This window comes from Neomonachus schauinslandi, chromosome 7 (genome assembly GCF_002201575.2).
Source record: "Neomonachus schauinslandi chromosome 7, ASM220157v2, whole genome shotgun sequence".
Classification (NCBI taxonomy): Eukaryota; Metazoa; Chordata; class Mammalia; order Carnivora; family Phocidae; genus Neomonachus; species Neomonachus schauinslandi.
The window spans coordinates 58,756,455-58,781,154 of record NC_058409.1 but is presented as its reverse complement, the minus strand read 5'-3'; the positions used below and the strand labels follow the sequence as shown (position 1 = coordinate 58,781,154).

Here is a 24,700-nt window from a genome sequence, read left to right as displayed (position 1 = left end):
TCATCATGATGGCCTCTTCTCTACCTACGACATGGGTTACATTTGTACCTCTTGCCCAGCCCCTCCTTTACCCTCGATTTAGCTCTTTCGAGGACATGGGCCAACAGTTGTCATTTGTCCAAACAAAGGTCTTGCTTGTGGAGCTCCTGATTATTGCAGCAGGAAGGGGCTAGCGTGCTCCCTCATGCTCTACATGAGAAGGTTGAAGTGGTGATAGGGACGCTCCTCACGGGGCAGCTTGACGCAGCGCAGGTCAGCTCCGCACACACCGAGGGAAAGCTCCTTCTCGGGAATCTATTTACATGTTGTAGAGTCTCAAAGCCCAGCAATACTTCTTGACCCGTGGAAGAGGGTGAGTGCTTGTAGCAGAATTTACAGATTTTACCCATCCTCAGTGCTTCTCAAAGTGTAGTCTTAGATCACGCAGTAGCGTCTGGGATTCTCATGGAAAATGCCATTTCCTGGGCCTCAAACCTACTAGAATCCAAATCTCTGGAGGGGATACCTAGGAATGTACATTTTTAACAAGTTTCCCGAAGGATTTTAGGCACCATGCAGTTTGAGAACCATGGTTGCTGCCGTATGGAGGTTCCTATGATGCAAGGATGTGAGAGTACAAAGAAATTCACATTCCGGGGGAACCGGTGAACATAAAGAAACACAAGAGTGACCATCCTGAGAGTCCCCGGTGTTTCCAAATCAACATTTCTAACATAAACTGGGACCAAAAGGCATTGACATCGGACCAAACCATCGTAAGATTAAGACTCACACCTCTGTGCACACACATCTGCCTTAGGAATAATGGCAGCGCTAAGCCCACAGGTCCTGCCTGAGGGGGCCTGCAGCTGTGAGGGCCGCACTCACTCGTAGGGAATGCTTCTGAAGACGATGTGGTCCAGGAGGGTGATCTGCTCGGCCAGCTCCATGGCTGACAAGGTCTCAAAGCACTCAGCCTTCGGACAGTCTGTCTGCAAGAGAGGAAGCGGGGAATGACACGCACTGACAGCAGGTGCCCGCAGCCGCTCAAGGACAACGTCCATCAGAGATTCTAGCTACCAAGAAAATGGCAGAAAGCTCAGAAATATCAGCCAACATTAACAGCCTGGACCAACTGCCAACCCCTGAGTCGAATGTAGGTCATCGCACCAGGCTTCAAAAGAACTGCGGTCGAGCGCCCGGTTATCAGTTACGGGCATAATACCGCTCGCCTTTGAGAAGTAGTTTGCACATAACTCTGCTGGATGAGACCATGGCTGCACTTACCAGTTGAATTATATCCTCTAATTTTAGGTGGATGTCATCTTGATCGTCTTGTGAAAGGGCCCTAAAAGAGAAAAATCAAAATATCCTCCGTGAAAAGAAAACAGACATGCCAGGAATGAAAGGACCACGTGCAGTTTGGATTTCCCTGGCTGGGAAGCTGGAGGGTTTGGGTCCACCAGGCTGTGCCTCCCACTGGAGAGGCTACGGAGACGTGAGCTGGAGGTGGGAAGTCGAAGAAACAGGAAAACACGCACGTTAAAGGCACAGGAGGATCATCGGGAGAGCTGGCTTATCCCAGGGAGCCAACTTGTTCCATACAAGGTGGTAAATAAAACACCCACCATTAAAGCGAGGCTGACGGGGAGCTGGTGTGCTCTGGGCCCGTGAGAGGATCTGGGCCGTGAGTTCGGGCATCCCGCAATACCATCAGTTGGGGATCCTAACAGGCCTGAGCGCCCCATCCACATTCCTCCAGCCCCCACCCTGGCCCTGCTCTGCTGATGCTGAGGCAGAAGATGCAGAGCCTCTCCCTCCTTGCACACACACAGACCAGAAGCTCAGGGGAGTTCCTGGGGGGCAAGAATTTGAACAATGCCAGGCAGAAGCCAGCAGGTAAACTCTTCTCCCTTGATTCCCAGATGGCCTTTCCTGAGACACATTTGGTGCCATAGCCACACACACACACACAGCTATTCAGCTCTCAATACTTTTTTTCCAGTGGTGATTGACTGAATAAATACATAAGTTAATTAATCCTGAAGTGGGTGCTGGTTTCAGAGTGGGAGTGATATTTCATGTCCAACAGAAGTTCAGAGTCCAGGAGAATGATATGGATTATATAACTTACCATCTGGGCCAAGCATTTTAAGTTTTCCAAAATGAAGGCACAATCACATTTTAAAAGTACCAAAAGTCCCAAGCCACACAGCCTATCTGCTGGAGGAAGGTAGTTTTCAAAGAAATAATGACGTGATGTTCCGCGGTGCTCTGAATTGATGAAAACAAAACCACCTGCCCTCAAAAAGAGGAAATCAACAGAGATGGGTTAGTGAATACCCATGTGTATACACAGCCATGTGTGAGACATCTGACATACACTCTCTTGTATCATCAAAAATCACTTCAGAGTAAGCATTCTGATCTCCATCTTACAGATGAGGACACCAAAGCTCAAAGGAACTAACCTGCCCAGGGTTCGGTCACTTAAGCTGCCCTGTTGCCCTCGCTTGTCTCAGGCAGGTGTTAAAGGCACCTCTTCAAGGAGCCAGCACAAAACACATCCAAAAAAGTCCAGTCTCTTCCCTCTATCTTCCTCTCTTACAAAAGCTCCCTCCTGTTTACCAGGATAAAGATTCCTTCTAGATTCAAGGAGTGACTGCCCTCTTGTTAGCAATGAACTGTATCATTTGTGAGTGGAAAGAAATATTCATCAGATGATCTAAGGCAGATTAAGGTGAGGAAAAAATAAGCAAATACAAGTTTTTCTCCAAAGACTGTTAAAATCACACTTAAGGATTACACACAGGGGATAAAAGGGACTCTTTCCCAAAGCTCATGTCATTCTTTCCAGGGTAGTCTAGGTTCCTGGAGAGAGCTCAGTGGCCACATAACTATGTGTACCCAAGGAAAAGATTTTTTTTTTTAAATGACGCTGGGCAATAGTTTTTCCCTGGAAAGAAGTGGTCAAGAAGTTAGTTAGCTTTTATCAAATGTTCCTTTCCTCAGTCATCTCACACTAGTGCTCCAAGATGTGTTCTGGTCTTGTTAAATTATCTAATGTTTTCTCTTTTCCCAAATGCCTGTTGATGCTTCTTGGGGCCTTGTGAGGTTTGTGGGTCACCTTTTTATGACTCGAACCCACTCCAGCAGCCCACCCATGAAGTCATTGTTTGTTTGTTTGTTTTCATTTTATGGCATGTTAGTTGTTTACCAAGATTTATGTCTACATAGATTCAGAAGCCAGCTAGTCAGACAACGTTGGGGAGGAAGTGGTATTTTAGAAACAGAAAAGTCTTGGGGTGCCTGGGTGGTTCAGTCGTTAGGTGTCTGCCTTTGGCTCAGATCATGATCCCAGGGTCCTGGGATTGAGCCCCGCATCGAGCCCCACATCGAGCTCTGCGTCGGGCTCCCTGCTCAGCAGGAAGCCTGCTTCTCCTTCTCCCACTCCCTGTCTCTCTCTGTCAAATAAATAAATAAAATCTTAAAAAAAAAAAAAAGAAATGGAAAAGTCTTGAGCAGAGGTTTTTAGTCACAAACAAGACAACAAACTATGCATGCTAATTAAATTTCTTCATCATAAAGCTATCCCTGTGAGACTGTGTGAGACAGAAATGGCTTATTATTGGAAACTTTCAGTTTCCTGTATAAATGTAATATATGTTTAAATACATTCATGTTTACATCTCATACAGCTTGACTGCCTATACATCTCTAATGTCAAGGCTACATTTAACTACAATGTGATATGTTTTTCTCTCTCGCAACCACAACTTGTATTCACCGGGAGGTATGTTCACAAATTTTCCCTTCGATGGGAAGGCCCCTCTACCTCTGGCCCAGTTCCAGTCGAGGATGGATGTGCTCCTAGTCTTTTGACTGCCTTCCTGCTTTGATGGACACCCAGGATACTGGGTTTCTCTCACATCTCCCAGCCGGCATGACCAGTTAAGTATCTGTGCGTTTATAATGAAATGCCAAATAAAACATTTAAAAGGAAATGGGATTATTCAAAGTTCTGTTACTGGAAAAGTCCTCTTTCAACAGTAGAAATCAGATAGGCTTAAAAACAGAGCCAAGAGAAATTGGCCTCTATCCGCAGACTGGTCCACACTCTCTGGGCTGCCTGCTTGCTACTGAGACCGGCTGGCATGGCCCCATGGCGTGACCTGCCTCGTCTCTGCTCCTCCTCAATTTGTGAATGGTTTAACTGCTTGTTGCTTCACTTGCTGGGACCTGCCGGACCACCTCTTCCGTCCTTTGCTTTCTTGGGCATGGCTTTTCTTCCTTCCAGGCTTACTTGAGCCCATTGCTTCCTATGCTCTGACATATTTTTTTAAAAAGTCAGATGTCCACAAATGCATGGAAACCTTGAGTACTAAAATCTCCTGGTTTTGGTTGGAAAAAATTCCCTGTTTGTTTCCAAATTAAGAAATAAATTAACAGAAACATCTTTGTAATTTTCCACGTGATTACTATTTTATATAATTGTCATATAATTATTAAATAATCCTTTTGGTTTCTGTTTCTTTCTCATATACTCCATGATGATATTTTTTCACAAAGAGATTTCATGAATGATGACACTCCATCAGTGATGGTTATATTGAGGTCTTACTTCCTACTCTACTTTCTAATCATTCTGACATGATTTAAAATATATATATATGTAAATGTCATTCTAAACACAAGTATCTGTATGATAAGTTAGCAAAAACCCTGATAAATTAATGAATCATTTATTCCTCCTATAATCACAATCTTGTGTGCTGGCGCAGGGACCCTTAAGCTTGGTGCAGGTGGAATGACTTGGCAGAGGGACTTCAATCAAAGATCAGTAGTTTTCTTGCACCAGGATTTTTTTTTTTTTTTTGCACAAATCTATTCACTCACTTGTTGGGAAGATAAGTTAGTGCCTCCGAGACCCAGCTGACCCAAATGGGACTCAGGGTTTGGCTGTTTGCTCAGCTAATGGGCTGGTGACCCCACGGGTATCTGTCTGCTTTAGTTGATATGCTCAGGGCTAAACAAAGACTTTTGTTTGTTTTGGCCTCATGGGAAGAAAGATGGTCAGAGGTAGGAGAATGGACGACGTAATAATATCTATTCCCTACTTGGCTCAGTGGGTGAATTTTGAATTGTTATGGTGAAAGATGTAGAACCAGGAGCCAAAGGAGCTATTTTCACGAGAGACCAAGACTTCCGGTTGAGTGAGGCTGCTCTGGGGCCCCTGTGGCTCAGGGATGCGGCAGGTGGCATCTTTGTCAGCTTTTTGATAGGGAAATGGTGGCTTTAGAGGACTGTCAGATAGCATTCTTGACAGAAACAATGGCGGCACTGATAAGGTCTCTCCCTCAAGCGGTGTCCGGGCCAGTGAGCTTGAATAAAGACGCTGAGGCAGAAAAATGACTGGATTTGTTCCTGAGCACACATTTCTTGGGACTTTTGGAACACTTTGGGAAGACTTCGCAAGGGATCAGAAGTGTGGGTGGGCAGCTGGGAGCATCCCATCAGTAGAACTGCTTTTTTGTTTTGCTTTTTGCTTCTTTTTTTCTTTTACTAAATAGCAAGTGGGTCAGGACTATAGTTTCTTTTGTAACAACTATACTGAGATATAATTCCCATGTCAAATAATTCATCCACTTGAAGTGTACATTTGAAAGATTTTTTATTGCATTCATGTCTTTGTGCAATATTAAACTGGCTTTTAATGTTATTATAATCTCTTTTGTATAGACAAGGTGATGAAGCTAAGGAAAGTTGAGTTTGACTAAGACCTACCTTGGTTTTACTTACGCCATATTGCCTTGTCGGAAGACTATTTTTCCTAAGAGCTACTGTCAGAGCTAATAATAATAATAATAATAATAATAAGTGTAGCAGTAAAACGAGTGCTACTTATGTTTCAGGCACATGTTAACCTCTTTGTACATATTGTATCATGTAATCATCACAACAACTCAATAGTAGGTACTACTGGTCTCATTTTATAAATGAGGGAACTGAGGTTTAGACTGGTTAAGGAACCTGACGGCTGTAAGTGGCTGAACCAAGATAATACCTGTGAATCCTGCAAAAGTGAGAATCAGGCTCTGCTCCATGTCATGCTCCCAGCTGTACCATCTACTAAAATTTCTATTTCTTATTAATCCCACACCTCTAATTCTCAGGTCATTTATTCAACAAAAAGAACTTGCACATCTTAAGCCTGATAAATAATAAAGGCCTGGAATGGTAAATAGGATTCATCTTAAGGGCCAACTCCAATTAATGACATGCCAGTTAACAACGGAGTTCTGAGCTCACCCACCGGTGTTGGCAGAAAGCCCTCAGGATTGATTGGTAATGTCTGGTATGGGTGTTGTGAGGGGATGGGCAACACAGGGTTTCATATTTGCCAATCCTGAGAGTCTTTCCCAGTCTGAACACCCTCACTTCCCTGACGGCTGTCCAGTCAAATGTCCCTGGGGGCACAAACTTCTAGAAAGCAGTTTCAAAATATCAGCATTTGAAATACAGATAGCATAATAAACTGTTTATATAAAGAAAAGAGGAATAGAAATCATTTACAGATACCACTCATCCAACTGAAACCAGGCTTTATCTGAAAATGTATTTACGATTTTAAAATCTGAAAATAAACATAGGAACAGAGGCCCTAGGCTTATTTAGGTGTGTTCACAGGGTGGACAAAGTGAAGAGGGCCCTTAATAGATTCCTACAGTTGCTCTAACAAAGTATCACAAACTAGGTGGCATAAAACAACAGGAATTTATTGTCTTAGAGTTCTGAAGGCTAGAAGTTCAAGATCAAGGTGTCAGCAGGGCCATGTTCCCTCTGAAACCTGCAGAGGAATCCTCCCTTGTGTCTTGCTAACTTTCAGGGGTTTGAGAGCAAGATGGTATTCCTTGCCTTGCAGCTGCCTCACCCCAGTCTCTGCTCCATCTTCCCACGACATTCTCTGTGTCTCTCTCTGTCTTCCCGTGGCCATCTTCTCGTAAGGAAACCAGTTATATTGGATTAGGGGCCCATGCTACTCCCGTATGACCTTATCTTAATTAATGACCTAAATTATTTCTAAACAGAATCACATTTTGAGGTACTCAGGGATAGAACGTCAACATATCTGTTTTGGGGCAGACACATTCCACCTGCAAGAGCCCCTAGACCAAAGAAGTGTCCGGTGATGGGATCCTGAATCACTTTTGAGCCAATTGTTAAGATGCTAGACCAAAATCCAGCATCGCTGCATTAGAGAGGGACTTCCAAAAACACGGTAGACGGAGCTACGGTGGACTCCCTTCTATACAGAATTCTGGATAACAAAGAAACAATATAGTCAAGGTTAGAAGAAAGAAAGGACTCTTTCCAGAGATTATAAATGAAGATGGAACTAGAAGCAAGAATGGTAAAGGGCTACCAGGTCAAGCAGATAGATGCTGGGCTTCCCATCCCTAAGTAGGGACAAATGATATGGCCATGAGTTGCGAGGAAACTGTAACTGAAACGTCTAGTCCTCCTGTAGAGCAGACTAGAAAAACATCCACCTATGAGTTCAAGAAGCTATAGGAAAGCTTGTTACCTGCTTGGATGCTGGGTGTAACGACAGCCACAGTCTCTCGTGGGAAACCCAAAGTCCAAGCTTTGATCACATCTACGAGCTTTTATACAACCTACATGATGTGGGAATCCCAGCGTGATCAGTTGTCAGTAAAACTGGTCTATGACCGGTGAAGCAAGACAGAGAAAACACGTAACTACTAGAAGGTGGTACATCCACAAACCAGGGGCATGGGACTTGCGCAGAAATGCTACCGCCCTGCTCATAAACATGAGCTTATGATCAACAACTAGAACTGAGGGCAGGAAGACCACCTCTCTCTGCAGTACCCGCTGGGGCTGCAGGAGGGGATCCTCAAGGCACCCCCCCTTTTCACTTGTGGTTCTGCAGGAAGCCACTGTCTGCCCCCACGGACGGGAGCAACTGCACTCCTGCACACCACACAGGTTACGGCGCCCAGGCCAAGTCTTCCTGAGGCCGCAGACACCAACCTGCCCCCCAGAAAAGAGAAGATGATACATCACCCTTTGTGGTGACAGCAGTCTCCCTGCTGCCCCCAGGAGTCTAAGATGCATCTTCCTGGTCTGATAGGATCTTATTTTCTAGAACATCGCACGAATCAACCAATATCATTAGGAGGCCCCTGCAACTGCATTTTACCTCAGGATATTTGCCGTGGCTTTCCTTTCCTGGGGAAGAAGGTCTGGGTCTCGCAAAACTTCTTCTAGCAAATTGAGGACATTCATCTTTAGTTCATTGTTGAGTTCAAAATCCTACAAAATAAAATGCATCTTGTAAAATTTATTTGCAAAGGTTTTAGCTCCATGATACGTGACACCATTTCTCATGATAAAATCTCTAGAAGCTATGTATGCAAATTAAAATATATGGACCCTAGGATTGCTTTCCCCACCAGAGATCCTGAGTTCATTGGTTTGGGATGGGGTCCTATTGTTGGTATTTCTGACAGGCCCCCAGGGGGGTGGGAAAATTCCTCAAAGGTATAAACGCTTCCCTTAGCCTGAACCACTGTGCCTCCTCCCCACGTTTACTTCTACTCATCTTTCACATCTAGGAGGTGATCAACTTTCTCCCAGGAGCTTCTTTATCAAATCCAATGGGATAAAGGGCTTTGCTTTGATGCTCCCATGGTACCCTCTACCATAACCTGCTGTTTTGTAAAGGCTGAAATAATGGTCTGGTTTCCCACTGGACCATGTGTCAGATCAGTAACTGGGGCATAGCAATAGCTCAAAAAAAGATCTTTTGCAAGAATAAAATCTGTCATTTGGGCAGTGACTTGAACTAAGAACTTCAATACAGGTATGCTAAGGGCTAAAGAATAAATGACATTCACAGACTGATGGGGCATCAAGCAAGCCCAGGAGTGAGATTGAAGGGGTGCCCACTGGCAAAGTTGGGACAAGATGAGCATCAAAATGAATCATGACAGTGATAAGTGATCACAAGTAATTCACAACTGAATCAACACAACCTGTAAATCCCTACTGATGCTCACAAAGACATAAAGAGATAAATACAGAAAGAGGGTGAAAGAGAAACTTTTCTTTAGAGTAGAATTCCAACTAATAAATGCAAAGAAATAAAAGAGTTAGAAAAATCACTATTTTGCCCAAAGCAGTAATAACTGATCAGGCAACTGAGCAGATGCTGAAATTTTTTGGGAATCAGAATTAATAGTGTCAGAGTACCCTCCCGCCCCTGCCAGAAATGATTTGTTAATTACAAAGAGAGACTCTGGCAGACGTCACCTTAACAAAGTGACCCATTACCATCACCAATAACAGAACAAGCCCACATCAGGTACCTACTAATGTGATGCTCTGTGAAAATCATCAGTTATTTTTTTCCCCAAAATGCATCATCTCACATTTGCATTGTGAAGAAGCATTGTGCTCTTCCAAAATGTTAATGCATTGGAAGACAAAGAAAAACTAGAACTGTTCCATTTTAAAGGACACCAAAGGGACCACGAGGATGCAACATGTGAATCTGGATTAGATCCGGGATCAAAGGGAAAATGATAAAAAGGCATCACTGGGACAACTGGTAAAAGTCGAGTCAGGACTATGTACTAGTTGGGAATGTTATCAATGTTAAATTGTCCGGAATTTGATCATTTTACTGAGGCTCTTTAAGAGCAGGTCCTTGTTTGGGAGGGCAGGGAGAAGACAGAAAGAGAGAGAGAGAGAGAACACAAATACGGTGAGCACGTTAAGTATTATGAGTGACCGTAGATGGGTATTAGTGTTCTTTGTCTTTTCTGGCATCTTTCTCTTGATTTGAAATTTTTAAAGGTAAAAAATTTGAAAAAAATTAAAAAGGTAACATCATGTCTCTTGCAGTCTTTTATTAAATGCATTCTTACGATACACCGACAGGCAGCATGCTAGGATGGTCAGGTTTTCAGAGATGAACTGCATGCTGCTATGTCCTGCTTTCAAGGTCCTTACTCTGATAGACTATCTTTGTTTTTTTTTTAAGATTTTTTTTGTCATTTTTATTTATTCATGAGAGACAGAGAGAGAGGCAGAGGGAGAAGCAGGCTCCCAAGGAGCAGGGAGACCGATGCGGGACTCGATCCCAGGACCCTGGGATCATGACCTGAGCCAAAGGCAGACGCTTAACCATCTGAGCCACCCAGGCGCCCGATATGGTATCTTTCTATGTGCAGGCGTGAATGTGTATTTTCCCTCCTACATAAAGTGACGCGTTATAACTACATTTTAACTTTAAGGAAAGTAATTTTGAAGCACTGACATTCTGAATTCCTTTAAATGATTAGAGAAAACATTGCTAATTGGAATGAATCCAGTAAAAAGAAAACAGCACACATTTCCTATTTTAGTAAATTAGGGGCAAAAAGGTCCATAATTTCACAAATTGCAGACAATGCGACAGTCTGCCCTAATTTGAGCTGGATATTCATGTGTCTCAGTTGGGTGGAGAACTGTGTAACAAACTTTTCTCAATATTTCACTTTTACTGCTTGACAATCAGTACCATTTCTTTGGAACAGGAGCCAACCGGGCCTGCGGCAACACGGAGGTTAATATCTCTTAGCATTCTCAGGCTTTCAGCTGATATGTTTTCCTAAAATTTCATCTATTTATTGTCCAACAGCTTCTTGGCTATGCGTTTTTCTTCTAAAATGTACGCAAGTAGGGGTGCCTGGGTGGCTCAGTCGGTTAAGCGTCTGCCTTCTGCTCAGGTCATGATCCCAGGGTCCTGGGATTGAGCCCTGCATTGGGCTCCCTGTGCAGCGGGGAGTCTGCTTCTACCTCTACCCCTAACCCCTGCTCGTGCGCTTTCTCTCTCAAATAAATAAATAAAATCTTTTTAAAAATGTATGCAAGGAAAAGAGAGTAATATCTTCTTACTGTGTTTTATTTGTCCAACCCCTCCCCCATTTCAAGGCGAAGGGAATATTTGTAAACAGCTAATAACCTTACTAACTTCAATCCCTGAGCACTACCAAAGGATTTCTCAGCATCAGGAATCTGTTTCCTTAATGAATATTGGTATTTACTGGTGAGATGATAGAGTCCTCCTGTAGCTGGGTCAGTCTCTAATGATGCCCATCATCTGATGCTAAGTGGTTTAGTGTGAAAGACATCAGGCCAGTGTTTGGACCTTGCTGAGGGATAATTAGCAGTTTCATCAACAAGCTCCACTGAGTACCTACTGTGCCCCATCCTGGGCTCAACAGGGGAAACAGTTCTGAGACCCCAGGAAAGCAAGATGTGTTAAAGGTCTTGTTAAGGAAAATAAAATGTCATTTTATTATTCTGAGCTCTGGAAAGACTAGCCTGAGAGAGACCTTTGAAAACTTGGTGGAATCTGACCAGACAGTATTTGAGGCATGATGAAGGTTACAGGTGAGCATTTGCTCTGCTGATAATGTAGCTAAGGTAAAGCGCATTACCCAATGATGGCCGAGTACGAAGTGTAAGGATTCTCACGCATAGTTTCCCCGACATCTGCACAGGTTTTTCCCACGTCCAAAGTGACATGCTATGCATGATTTCAGTTGTCCCTTGGCTGACCCAGGAGCAGACAAGGCAGGAACCTATGATCTTGGGTCACACATGGGCCACTGAGGCTGAAAGGATGTGATCATAAGGAAGGAGGTACCAGCGAGCAGACAAAAACACAGGTCGTCCATCTGACTGTGGTAACCTGCGCTCCTGTCTGCCAATATGCCCACGAATCACCGCAGATTCTTTTTTTAAAGATTTTATTTATTTAAGAGAGAGAGAAAGCACAGAAAGTGAGAGGGAGAAGCAGACTCCCTGTTGAGCAGAGAGCCTGACGTAGGGCTCCATCTCAGGACTCTGAGATCATGACCTGAGCCAAAGGCAGATGCTCAACCAACTGAGCCACTCAGGCGCCCCTCACCGCAGATTCTAATGTGGTAGGTCTGGAACAGGGATACTTTTCTAATGAGCTCCTGGGCGATGCTGATTACACTTTCAGTAGCAAGACTTTGTCATTGTTTATTTTTTTAAATTCATGCAAAAAACAACTCCTCAAAAACTGACTAAAAAAAAAATTCTGAATCCTCTGATGTACTACCTAGAATGTAACATTTTCTTTTTTACCAATGCATGTAAAATGCAGAATTGGCCATTTGAAAGTCCCTATTCAAAACGTAATAGCTACTACTTCAATAGAAATCTGGAGCAGCTAAAAGGCACTTGCCCTATTTAAATCCAGAGGTAGATTATTCATAATAAGTCTGCCTGACAGCCACTTTTAAATTATCTGGAATCTAATTTTTGGTCGCATTTCCCCAGGCCCTGAAATGAGAAATGAGAATCCTCCGTGGGGGAAGAACACCGGCTCCTTCTCGGAGGCAGCAATAGGGGCGCCCACGAGATGGCGCTCCTGGGTCGTCCGGCTCTGCGGGAGTCCGCACCGCCTTTCTGCTCGGAGCTGGCGGGGGGCCCGGCGCAGCGAGCGGGGCCCTGCGCCGGGAAGCTGCCTACTGTCGGGTATCTCATGCCCCAGATCAGCGAGCCGTGCGCGTCCAACGGGACCTGACGCAGTCACCCAAGCCATCCCAGCAACAGCTTATGTAGGTTAGTTTTTGTTTCCCAATGTTTGAAGCGGAGATGAGGAGACAGAAGATCAGAAAGAAGGAACCACCCTGCTTCCAAAGGTGCAGAGCCCGGAAAATGGGAGACTTTCACATTTCGGTCTCTAAAGAGGAGACGATAGTTCTTACTCCTTCAACAGTTCCTGAGCACCTCAATTTATGACGTCGGGGGGTGGGGAAGGCAGAGCAGAGGACAGCAGGGTGGGCGATGGGCAGATGAAGGAAACGTTACTAACCCCTGGAGCCCCAGGGAGAGGGGTCTGCAGAGGGGAGAGCGGCGGCCCTGCCCCGCCGAGTCGGAGGAGAGGTTGTGGGCCGGCAAATGCAGCTCCGGGAACCCCTGCAAAGAGGCGACAGCTCACACGGACTATCGGGGAACAAAGCAAATGCTTAGGGACGACGAGGGATTACCAGCCAATGATGTTAGATCCTCCTCAAGTGATAAGCTCTGGCGAGAGAAGTTTATTTTACCAAGATTTTGACTCTGCTCCGACACATTCATAAGCGATTAAAAGTCAGTATTTTCCCCAGGTTAGTGAGCAACTCCTGGGGTCATTATCGTAACTAAGACTTGGTGAGAGTTCACCACATACTAGATGATATTTTAATCACTTTATGATCTAATTTAACACAGTTACAATCATTATTATTCCCATTTTACAGACAAGGAAGTCAAGGTACAGAGAATTGAAGTATCTTGTTCAAAGTCACACAGAGAGCAAGTGGCAGACTCAGGACGCCACCTCGGCAGTGTCGGCGGAAAACTTGAGTTTCTAACTGCTAACACCACAGACTGTCCACAAACAGTGACTATCAGTGATTTAGTGCTGGCAGTTTGGGCTGAAAGACATTATCAGACAGCTGGTTGTTGCCCTACTGAGTCCGGAGCTATTGTTGCCCTACTGAGTCTGGAGCTATTTCCCACCTATACTAACACCCATCTGAGATGGAGATCTTGAAACTCAGGTTTGTATTAATAAGACTAGATCATACAACAGAAAAATAATGTGTGACGCAATAAATCAGATTCTCCAGCCCGCTGACACTAAATCCCCAGCTGAGGCATGCAGACGATTACATTCATTCTTTCAGGAGAGCAGGGTACTAATTAGTAATACACTATGCGTGGCCAAGGGAACTCTAGGACATTGGGAAAATCTGATTCCATAAACACAGTTTGAGGGTAAAGAGAATTATGAGAATAATTTTCTCACTGTAATCAGTACAGTGTATTCCGGACCGTGGCCAGAGTTCTCAAAAGGAAAGTAAGAATACTGCAGAATGGAGCAAAACCACATAAATAGTTTTAAAACCTGGGACAGTGGGCTCACAAAGAAGGGGCTTAGGATAGGTTAGGCTCAAAAATAAGAGCCTGGAGTTTGACAATGATTTTCAAGAAAATGAAAAGCACGCTACTGCTTTCTGTTGTCTTTGACTACAGAAGATGAAGAATTTACATTGTAGTGTAGATTTAGGTTAGATCTGGGCCATTTTGTCAACTGGGAAACTGTGCCAAAGATGCTGAGCGATCTTCCCAAGATTTGTGCAAATCAACCTTGATAGGCTGAGGGTACACGTTTCTGGATTCCTCATCTTAATAAACTAGAGATAACAAGCCTCTAAACTAGTGTGGTTTTCAGTTCTTTTGAGGACGGGAGACTTTATTCAGAAGTAAGTGTTGGAACCTGATCCCAGGGCAGACTGCGCTGGCTAACAGCTGGCAAGGGGGACCCTGCCCTGCACCTGTTTCTCACCCACCTGCACCACCCCTGGCCGGTTGGCCTTCTTGCCACCTCTGGGCAACCTTGACGCTGAATCACAGTTTGTCGCTGGAAAAGTGAAAGGCAGGGTTTTCCAGCATTTCCCATCACCTAACTACAAAGATATTTTAAAAGCCTCTTTGTTTGCCCTACAAAAGGAACAACCTACTCAAAAGACACAAGGAAGGGCATTACCTTTGGAATAAAACCCAACAAAGCAACTTCACAATGATTACAAACTTTCCAATACCTGTTCAACACTTAACTCATAAGGTTCTAGAATCTCCAGAGAGAAACAGAATATATAGAAAATGTGTAACTGATCAGCATGTAGCAGCTTATGCACCAGGAGGAGGTGGTAACGCCCAGATATAATTAAGCCCCAAATTTGGTAAGCACAGGTGCTCCTGGTGGGGGCTCAAATATTTGTTGAATGAATGGACAAAAGTTCTGGGGAGGATACTTGACTTTGAGATGTGTGGTAATATGTTACCTAATTCTTCTTAAACTGGCGTTTGGGGAAATTATTTTAGCAGATGTGAGGTGGGAGGCTACTTGAGGAAGGCACAATGCAAAATGTGGAAGATATGTTAGGACAAAAATAACTGGGAGGAGGCAAATGGCAATGAATGACACCAACACAGTGAAAAGAAAGAAGCCATGCAGAAAATAATTTATTCGACCGTTTTCTAACAAACAATTCTGCATTTGAATGACTTGCTAAAATCCAGCCTTTAGACCTGAAGAGCTGCGCTTAGAAGAATTTTAAATACTGCCCACAACCTTGAAATCACATAACTCCCAGGCTTACATCTATATGTCTAAAAAGATAATCAGTCAATTTAAAAAGCATTTATCAGAAGAAGGAAAAATTTTTCCAGATGCTATGTTTTCCACTGGTTTCTAGAGAGGTGGTTAATTGATAGGAGTGTAGCTTTCAAGACAATGACAAAAATTAGAGAGAAAAAAAAAGGCAGTTTGGAAAGGCCTGCTTTTAATTTTTAATTTTTTAATTTTCTTAGTTAATGCCACATGCCAACAAAATTATCATTGACTTTAACTCGAGAATAAGTCTTAGTAAAGAGTGGTCTATAAGTTATACTTTGTTCTCCACGCCCTGACCCATAAAAGGGAAAAAGACTGGTAAGGAAAGCTGGTAGGCAAACCTCATCCCCTTCCCCATGGAGAAGACAGACCCAGTCAGGAATGTGGCAGCAGTAGAACCTTTGACATTCATCCAGGAAGAAACTTTATTATGCAAAGACATTAGCAGATACAGGTTGGTGGCATCTGCAAGCAGAATGGGCAGGAGAGGAAGCACAAGGAAAAGGGCAGCAGGTAGGCAACACCTTAAGACCTGAACAAAGGGATGCCTGGGTGGCTCAGTTGGTTAAGCATCTGCCTTCGGCTCAGGTCATGATCCCAGGGTCCTGGGATCGAGCCCTGCATCGGGCTCCCTGCTCAGTGGGGAGCCTGCTTCTCCCTCTACCTGCCACTCCTCCTGCTGTGTTCCCCCTCTCTCTCTCTGACAAATAAATAAATTTAAAAAAAAAAAGACCTGAACAAACCGGTTAATGCCCCAGTGCTGAGCTGGCTCCTTGGAGTCCTGGGGGACAGGGGTGCTGGTCCAGAGAAGGGCCCCAAGGACTCAGTCCTGCATGCCACAGGTTCGAGAAACACCCCCTAGGTCCACAAGTGATTATGAGCATGTGGAATGCAAACTGGAAGAAGAAGCTACTGATGTATATAAAATTCCGTATGGTGTTTCTCAGTGTTTTCTGTCCACGAAAGCCATCCACAGAAGGTTAAAGAATCCCGCTGGTTCTACAGAGGAAGCTAAATTTCTGTCTTGGCAACAATGGGAACTGAAAATAAGTTCCATTTAACACATTGGTTTCCTAAACTCTTAATTCTGTTTCACACAGACTTAAATAAATCCTGTTGTTAATTTCTCACTGAGTTTTCTTTTCTTGTTTTTAAAGACATGCATGGAAAGCTTAAGGAGAGTTTAAAGGATAACAATAGGGATGTACAAAAGATAAGAAACAACTCTGGTAAGCAGTCAAAGGAAGTAAGATCTTCTTACTTGGTTGTTTGCCTGGACCACAGAAAGAAGAGTTAGAAAATCTATCTTCAGGATTATTAAAAAAAAGAAGAAAATCCATAGTTATCAGATAACAGTTTCTGATTTTATATTTTATTTTATATTTTCTAGAGCACTCTGACAAATAATTCATTTGTGCGTAAGAACCCCTTACAGATCATTTTGCCTGTTTTATGAATGAGGAAAATGGTAAGCTACATTGGAATCTAGACTACAATTCAGGTTTCCAGACTTCTCTCCTCACCTGAGTCCTTTTTGACCCTGGAACTCAAGTGAAATGTGATGCCCAAGGCAGTCTGTTCTGAGGGGGCGGGGGCGGGGGGGAAGGACAGGACAGATTTTGATAAAACAATACAGCAGGATCAAATACGACAGTGATGAAAATAAGTACCAGCCTACGTGCCCAGGAAATCGGGAGGAGCCAAAAGGAACTTACATAGTTGGCCTAATTAAATTAAATAGAGCATTCTCTCACTTTGGCTTCCCTTCATGGGAAATCTGAGTTTGGGAGCAAACACTGGTTGTACCTGGTAGATAGCTGGGAATTTTTAGCCTGGACATGCAGAGGTCAAAGGGGAAATGGCGTGGACAACTGGAAGTGAATGGGCGCTAATTAGTAAAGATGAGACTAACATAAAAAAGTGTGTAGCCCGTTGATTATCTTCCCACTTAGTGCCTTTATACAACGATTTGCAAGGTTGAAGCAGGAGACAACAAATTTGTCATTAAACAGAAATAGTTCATAGCTGTCAGCTTCTCACATTGCAACTCAATTCTCTCTTCTTGTTCGCAGCATCCCCATCCACACCCACTGGCAGGCGACAGGAGCCTCATTGTACTTTGGGGCTGCTGAGCAGGGGGCAGCATCCTCATCCACCTATTCGGTGGGATGTCTGGGGTCTCCTGACCTTTCACTGTAGACCGCACTAGCTTCAGCTCCTGCCACGGCCAGCACTGGGGGAAGGGGGGAGGGGCTGGCACGGGAGCCTATAAATCACTGTCCGAGTGCAGAAGGTGCTGCCCTGGTTGTCAGAAGGGAGGCAGGGCTCTGCTCCATAAAACCATACACATCCTTTGTTTAAGGGACACAGAATAGACTCTGGGACAGAAGTAACTTTTCTAAGGAAAGATTTAGAAATAGCAAAAGCATTGTTAGTGTTAGCACATGATATTCTCGCCCTTTTGAGTCAGAAGTGGCTTTGTATGTTTTGCCTTCAAGCTGTCTGCACCCCAAGAGCTGGCCAGCGAGATCAGGGGTTAGGGCCTGCGCTGGGCAGCCAGCAGCCTGGGTGTGCAGCCTGCTTCTGCCACCTGCTATCTGTGTCATTTCAAGCAGACTGTTTCACCTCCGGAGGCTTCCATTTCCCCATCTGCAAAGCTGGGCTAATAACCATACCTACCTGCCCTCCCTTAAAAGGCTGAAGTGAGGGGGTAAATGACTTACTATTTGAAAACTGCTTGGAACAGTGCCTGACACATTAGTAAGCCATACAGTATTTGTTGGTAAAAAAACAAACAAAACCCCACCACCAACAACACCAAAAAGACACAAAACCATTGCAAGTCTCATCATTCAGATTTGTGCATAAGAACCCCTTCTTATGCCTTCTAAGTGGAGGGTTATGTATTCAAGTTGCCTCTAAAAGACTATGTGCCCCGTATCATAATTAAGACAGCCTCAAAGCTCAGACTGGTTCAGAGATCGTTTCTATGGAAGGCAATGGCACGTCCTCCTAGCTCAGTGCTGGCTACACATCTTCCCCGGGAGTGGACGTCGGGAGATCTCATCGAGCTGTGGTAAGGACTTGGGGAAGAGTGGCTTGTAAAGGCCTGGGCATCTTCAGGAGCGTGAGGACAGGAAGCACCCACACAGTGCAGAGTGGTGTGGCCCAGGGAGGCAAATTTTCTCCAGCAAAGAGCTCAAAGATCAGGCATCTGTCCTCTGAAGACAGCCTTGCAAGTGGAAAGAAGAGCCGTGACACAAGAGCAGAAACTGAGCAGCAATCGTGGATGGGGGAGCCCCCCATGGCAGACTGGCAGGACCAGGTGGAGATAAGAAGGGGCTGAGCCCGAGGGCAGGACAGGGCCGGAAGGCAGCTCAGTGCTCTCAGAAGGGTCGACAGGAGCTGCCTAGTCAGTAGCTGGATCTTACTTACACTTCATTCTCCCACCCACACTGGAAGTCTGTACTAGGCTCATCCTTGGCCCAACCTCCGTTTCAGATTTGGAACAAAGAATAAATCTGAACTTAGTGCTCTAATTTGATGCTAAATTTAGTGTCTTACTAAGCAATGCCGAAAAATTTAAAAATTAAAAAAGGGCCCCCTGTCATCTGTCGAGATAAGTAACAGAAGAGACGAACTACCTAAACTCTCATTTTAGGACACCCTGATCCCTGAGGTCTCTGAACACACAAAGTCCCTGCCATCCCAGCAGCACCTGCTTTCCCACCTCAAGGAATCAACTGGGCATGATCCCACTGGACCCCTGGCCTGAAGCTGCAGGCTTGAAGCCCAAACGCAAGGATGCTCATTGGTACGCTCCCTTACTGGGAAAGAGCCATCATCTTCTTTGGGATTCCAACACCGATGCTACTTAAGAGTTTTGTTTTGTCTACAGACCCAACAGAGGTATGCCCCTCTCTAGCAGGCTTATTGTTGGGGCCAAGCGGAGATGACCCGTAGTTTCCTGTTTCAGAGGAAGGGGGCCCTGCGGGAGAGAGGGAGGAGTTCTGAGCCGAGTTCTGAGACCAGCTGGGTCTGGCTCACGCTGTGCTTCCGAAGGATCTAGGACTGTGAGGTTATACTAGAGCCATTCGTCACACGTGGCTTTTTAAATTTAACTACATTAAATAACGTTCAAACCTCCGTTTCTCAGCCAACCCTAGCTGCACTTCAAGTGCTCCATTAGCCACATGTGGCTACTTTACTTGGCCCGACAGATACAGAATGTTTCCACCATTATAAAAGGTTCACCTGGACAGCGGTAACTGACCCTCTCTGAGACCTAATCGCTTCACTGGTCCAATCGGGGAACACCATTTGCCTGGGTTTAGGCCCTCACAGGGCTCGGCCAGGAGCAGCCATCTGTAACGTAAAGCCCCACAGAAGATACAGTGGCAGAGCTGGAAGAACATGTGTATCCCGACTCTGGGCTGCAGCTTACCTCACGTAATCCTCACAATCGCTAGAAGAAAGAAGTGACATCGTCCACACTTAGATGGAAGGAGAAATGGAGGCCTGGAGGAGGTGAATAGTTTGCTCAGCCACACGGCTGATAAATGGGAGGGAGGGGATTTCCATCCAGGTAACTCTGACCTTGAAGCCCATATGCTCCTCCACCATTGCCCCACTGCTTCTCCAGGAGGCTTCCCGAAGGTCCCTCTGCTCCAACATCCGTACATGGACACAGTGGCCTGAGGTCAGCTCTGACCGGGATTTCTGGAGGTATGAAAGCTTTCACCTCAACTACTGTGCGTGACTACAAAGTGGAGTTCTGAGAGCCACTGATTCTTGTCTTAGACCCCAAACTCCATTTATTTGTTAAGTGTGTTCAGGAAGTGTTACAGAATATGGATTCTAACAAAGAGACTCTGGGGTCTGTGTGAGTGTATTTGTGTATTTGTACATGATAGAGTATATATAAAGCCCTCTTATAATGGGAGAAGCATGTATATGTAACAAGTATCATACATAGTGTTAACAGCGAAAGAAAACAAACTGGGGGAAATGAGTGTAATTGGCCGATAAAAGGTCTTATCCTTAATATAGGAAAAGTATGTAATATCAATAAGAACAATACTAAAACCAACAGAAGATTGGGCAATGCCCAGGAAGAGGGGCATGGGCTGGGAGGGCCCCTCGGGTGCTACCATATCTTCATCAGGGTGGTCGTTTTACAGGTGTGTTCAAAGGTAAAGTCACTGAGCCACACTCCTAAGTTTAGTGCCCTTTAGATGAAGAATGTAATGGCTAGGTAAAATGCAACAAAGCATATAAACCGAAATATAAACTTGAGAGGTCTTCGTCATCAGCTAAATGTGTGCTCTCTTTGTCCCCCAAACAATGAATGTAAGAGGACCGAAGTGAGTTAGAGACGTAACAGCTGAGTTATTTTGATATATTCTGTGAAACAGCCCACCCAGATGACCTGCACTTCCTGTATCACAAACAATGATGTAATGATCAAGCAGCGGTACTCCTTTTCACTGATCCCATTAAACTGCTCTGTCGGCCATCCTTCCCCACCCTGCACGTAGTTTTGGGCCGGCACCAAAGTCTTGGAGAACCTTTAGGTACAAGAATTGTCTCTTCCATCAGAATGTCCAATCCAAAACATTGATCCAAGTTCCAGTTCAGTCCAGAATAAGACATTTCCTTCCTAGCCTAGCCTGGCCTGCTTTCAGCCTGGAAGCCTACCCAAAGGCCCCCCGTTCTTTCCCCAACACCTCCTCTCCACTTCTCGCTTTCCCTTCTTGCTTTCACTTTCCCATGTCAGGGCAGGTGGAGCTGGGCCCTGCTCTGGATATGGCAGGTGGACGGTGGCTAACTCCTGTGGGGCACCTGGTGGGATTTCTGGAGCCCTCTCCACTGGAGACTGAAGACCAGCTCCCCTGACTCAGGCAATGTCTGGATCCTCTCACGCTCACATCAACCTGGTGTCTGGCACCCTCCGGTGCTCAATTCTTGCTAGTGAATGAATGAAGGAGATGAGGGAAAAGAGAGGAAGGTAGCACTGCAGAGCCCTGAGGAAGCAGACACAAAGATGAAGGAGACAAGTCCTGTCTGCAGGGAACTAGGGCTCCTTGTTGGGGGATGAAATGTTCACCTCCTGTCCTTAGCTGGAAGGGATTTGGTCACACCCACCTACAGTGGACTTTATGTCTTTCTCGCTTCTTGATTCTATGTTGCCTTTATTTTATTTTTAAAGATTTTATTTATTTATTTGACAGAGAGACACAGCGAGAGAGGGAACACAAGCGGGGGGAGCGGGAGAGGGAGAAGCAGGCTTCCCGCCGAGCAGGGAGCCCGACGCGGGGCTTGATGCCAGGACCCTGGGATCATGACCCGAGCCGAAGGCAGACACTTAATGACTGAGCCACCCAGGCACCCCTCAATGTTGCCTTTAATCCTCCCTACATCCTTGGGGGAGGCAAGAGATGGATGGGTGTTCTCATTCTCAGAAGAGGATATTAACCCTCAGTGAGGCCGAGGGACAGAATCGGGCCCCACAGAAGATACAGTGGCAGAGCTGGAAGAACATGTGTATCCCGACTCTGGGCTGCAGCTTCTGCTAACCCATAGACAAGGCATGTGGGAGGAACCCAGCCAGGCCTTGTGGCTTCACTTTCCACATGAAAGGCAACAAATGAGTGAAAAAGCACAACAAAATGAAGAGAAACTAGGGCAGAATGTATAACAGATGAAAACTTTTAGAATCAGAAAAAAAAAAAGGCATTCTAGCCTTAACCAAATACTTATTAAAGGAAAGCCTAGAAGTTTCCAGAATGGCATTCTAGCACACATTGCAGGGAAGGAGTTGAGGGTGACATCCTAGGGAAATGTTATTTCTCTGGAGAACCAACACTCATAATTCTCCCACTCTATTTCTCCTGAATTAAGTTCAGGGTCATATCTGCCAATATTAGTTACCTTCGATGAGAAGTGAGAAATAGATACATGATACGTAATATTTTGTAGAAGACTCGATTCTCTAGATTTTTGGGGGACAAAGCTACATCTTGTCACTTCCCTGAGGCTTTTCTGTTTTCAGTAAATTGAAGTGGTAGTTCTGGTTGGTCTACCATGTGAGGAGAAATGCAACTGTTAGCATGTTTGGCTGTATTTTTGAAAAGATTACAACTTCTTACTCATTTTTTTGGAAAAGTTATTAATTAAAAATAATCAGGTTGCCACAATAATGTTAGAGTCTTCCTTAATGGACTCGACCTGCACAAAGTGAATCAGATAATGAAAAATCCTATCGTCCAAGTCCTTCATTTTGTGAGGTGAAAACCAAAGACAGCAACGATGAGGGTTAACTAGCAGAGTTCTTTCTCTCTTTATGCACCATGGCGGTCCGCTTGCTTGGGGTCCGTCAAGCCAGGGGCAACCCCCACACCTCCTGGGAGCTAAACTGGCTCAGGCCATGCCAGGGTGATGGAGAACTCACGTGAATGAGGAAGGGGACAGGATGTGCACACGATGAGGTTACACCAGGACGAGGGGAAACCAACCACATCCTTAAAATCTACTCACACATTCAGGGAAGGTAAGAAAAGACAAAGGAGTGAGTGGTAAGAGCTTCCTCTGGCACATCAGGGTCTACATTTTATACAATAATCATGTCAGGACAAAAGACTGAATATCTGAGTAATGTGTACCATCCACATATGCCTCCAATGTAGAAAAGCTGGGATTCCCAGTGTGGGCCCCTAAATGGAACTGATGACAAGGTGCTTCCCCACATACAAGCACACCTTGAGTAACAGGCTGCAAAGTAGCTGAACTGTCCGAACAACAGCTAACACTTAGGGTGCTTTTTGGATTACAACTAAAGGTCCCAGGATACAATCTGAATAAAGAGACCCTTGCTTTCATATCAATCCACTTTCTATTCCAGTGACTTGGTGCTATTCAATCTAATACTGCCTGTATGCACATATGTATTTATGCAAGTACAATGCAGCCAAGGTCAAGCCAAATGATAACACCTTACTGTAAATCTCTTTATCATAGAAGCAAGGGATTCAGTACACCCATCTCCCCGCCTCTGAGTTCTCTTCACCCAAAGTAAAGTAAGCCCAGCATATTGTCAATTGCTTTACGACTCTTTTCTAGCTACTACAAGAGTTTTATGTGAATTGTGAGGGATTCCTGTTTCAGATTATTAGAAAAAGAGGGCCCTGGGGATTGACAGAAAGGAGGTGAGGCTGATAGAGAAGCAAGATTAGAGGTTTTGGAGAGAAGATTTGCAGATAGGAGGAAGCTGAGCCCAGGTCAATCTGGGGTTTCACTTTCAGCAGGGAAGACAAGCGAGGGGCATCTGCTAAGCCTTGGGTACTGAAGCTACTCCGCATCTCTGAAGCCACCACAGGCCCCCGGAATCAGAAGTCAGGACCCTGAGTCCAAAACCAGAGAGGGATGGGATGGACAGTCAGACACAGGAGAAACCTCATTATCATGTATCTGCAATGAGGCAAATGGGACTTACAAGCAGCTCCCTCAGATGATGAGGAGGAGAGACTAGACATTTTCAATGGACTCAGGACAGTTCTCGGAATTTGAGTCATATGGGATCCATTTTTATTTATTTAAGATGTGTAAGATAAAATTTTTACATCCTATATTTAATGTGCTACCTTCATTTTTATTTTTTTTAATTTTATTTTATTATTATTTTTTTAAAGATTTATTTATTTATTTATTTGACAGAGAGAGGCACAGCAAGAGAGGGAACACAAGCAGGGGGAGTGGGAGAGGGAGAAGCAGGCTTCCCGCTGAGCAGGGAGCCCGATGCGGGGCTCGATCCCAGGACCCTGGGATCATGACCTGAGCCGAAGGCAGATGCTTAACGACTGAGCCACCCAGGCGCCCCCCTTCATTTTTATTTTAATTAACACTTAAGAATTGTCACGGGCTAACTGATGGTGAGGCCCAAATCCCACTTTTCCCAATTAGTGAATTCTCCCACAGGGATTCCAGGCACCTGGCTCTCTTGTGACCCCAATCTCATGGACTGTTGTCACCAAGGGCCACGTGGCAGACCCATGACAGCCTCTGAGAATATAATGAAGTGAGACCTGGAAGTTCCTTCTCTTTTTCTTTATTCATTAGCATGTTATTCACATTTTATATGTTTAATGCGTTCTGATCTGAGCCATGGAGGGCTGCCTTCCCTCTCTTCAAAACTCTCCTGGCAGGGTGCTAGGCAGCCACCTGTCTGCCAGGGCCCGCCCATTATTCGGCAGTGGGTGACAAAAGCACAACTCGTGGGGCGCCTGGGTGGCTCAGTCATTAAGCATCTGCCTTCGGCTCAGGTCATGACCCCAGGGTCCTGGGATCGAGTCCCACATCGGGCTCCCTGCTCGGCGGGAAGCCTGCTTCTCCCTCTCCCACTCCCCCTGCTTATGTTCCTGCTCTCAATATCTCTTTCTGTCAAATAAATAAATAAAA

General features: G+C 44.9%; 1 protein-coding gene across 1 annotated transcript in view; it reads right to left on the bottom strand.

Annotated features, from left to right (window-relative positions):
* RASGRF2 (Ras protein specific guanine nucleotide releasing factor 2) overlaps nucleotides 1-24,700 on the bottom strand; it is a 236,367-nt gene that overhangs the window by 15,472 nt on the left and 196,195 nt on the right. The window contains exons 19-21 of the mRNA XM_021699693.1: nucleotides 8,204-8,316; nucleotides 1,267-1,327; nucleotides 868-971 (exon numbers count right to left, since the gene is read on the bottom strand). Of these exons, the coding sequence (XP_021555368.1) occupies nucleotides 868-971; nucleotides 1,267-1,327; nucleotides 8,204-8,316 (278 nt within the window). The remainder of the gene's footprint in view (nucleotides 1-867; nucleotides 972-1,266; nucleotides 1,328-8,203; nucleotides 8,317-24,700) is intronic.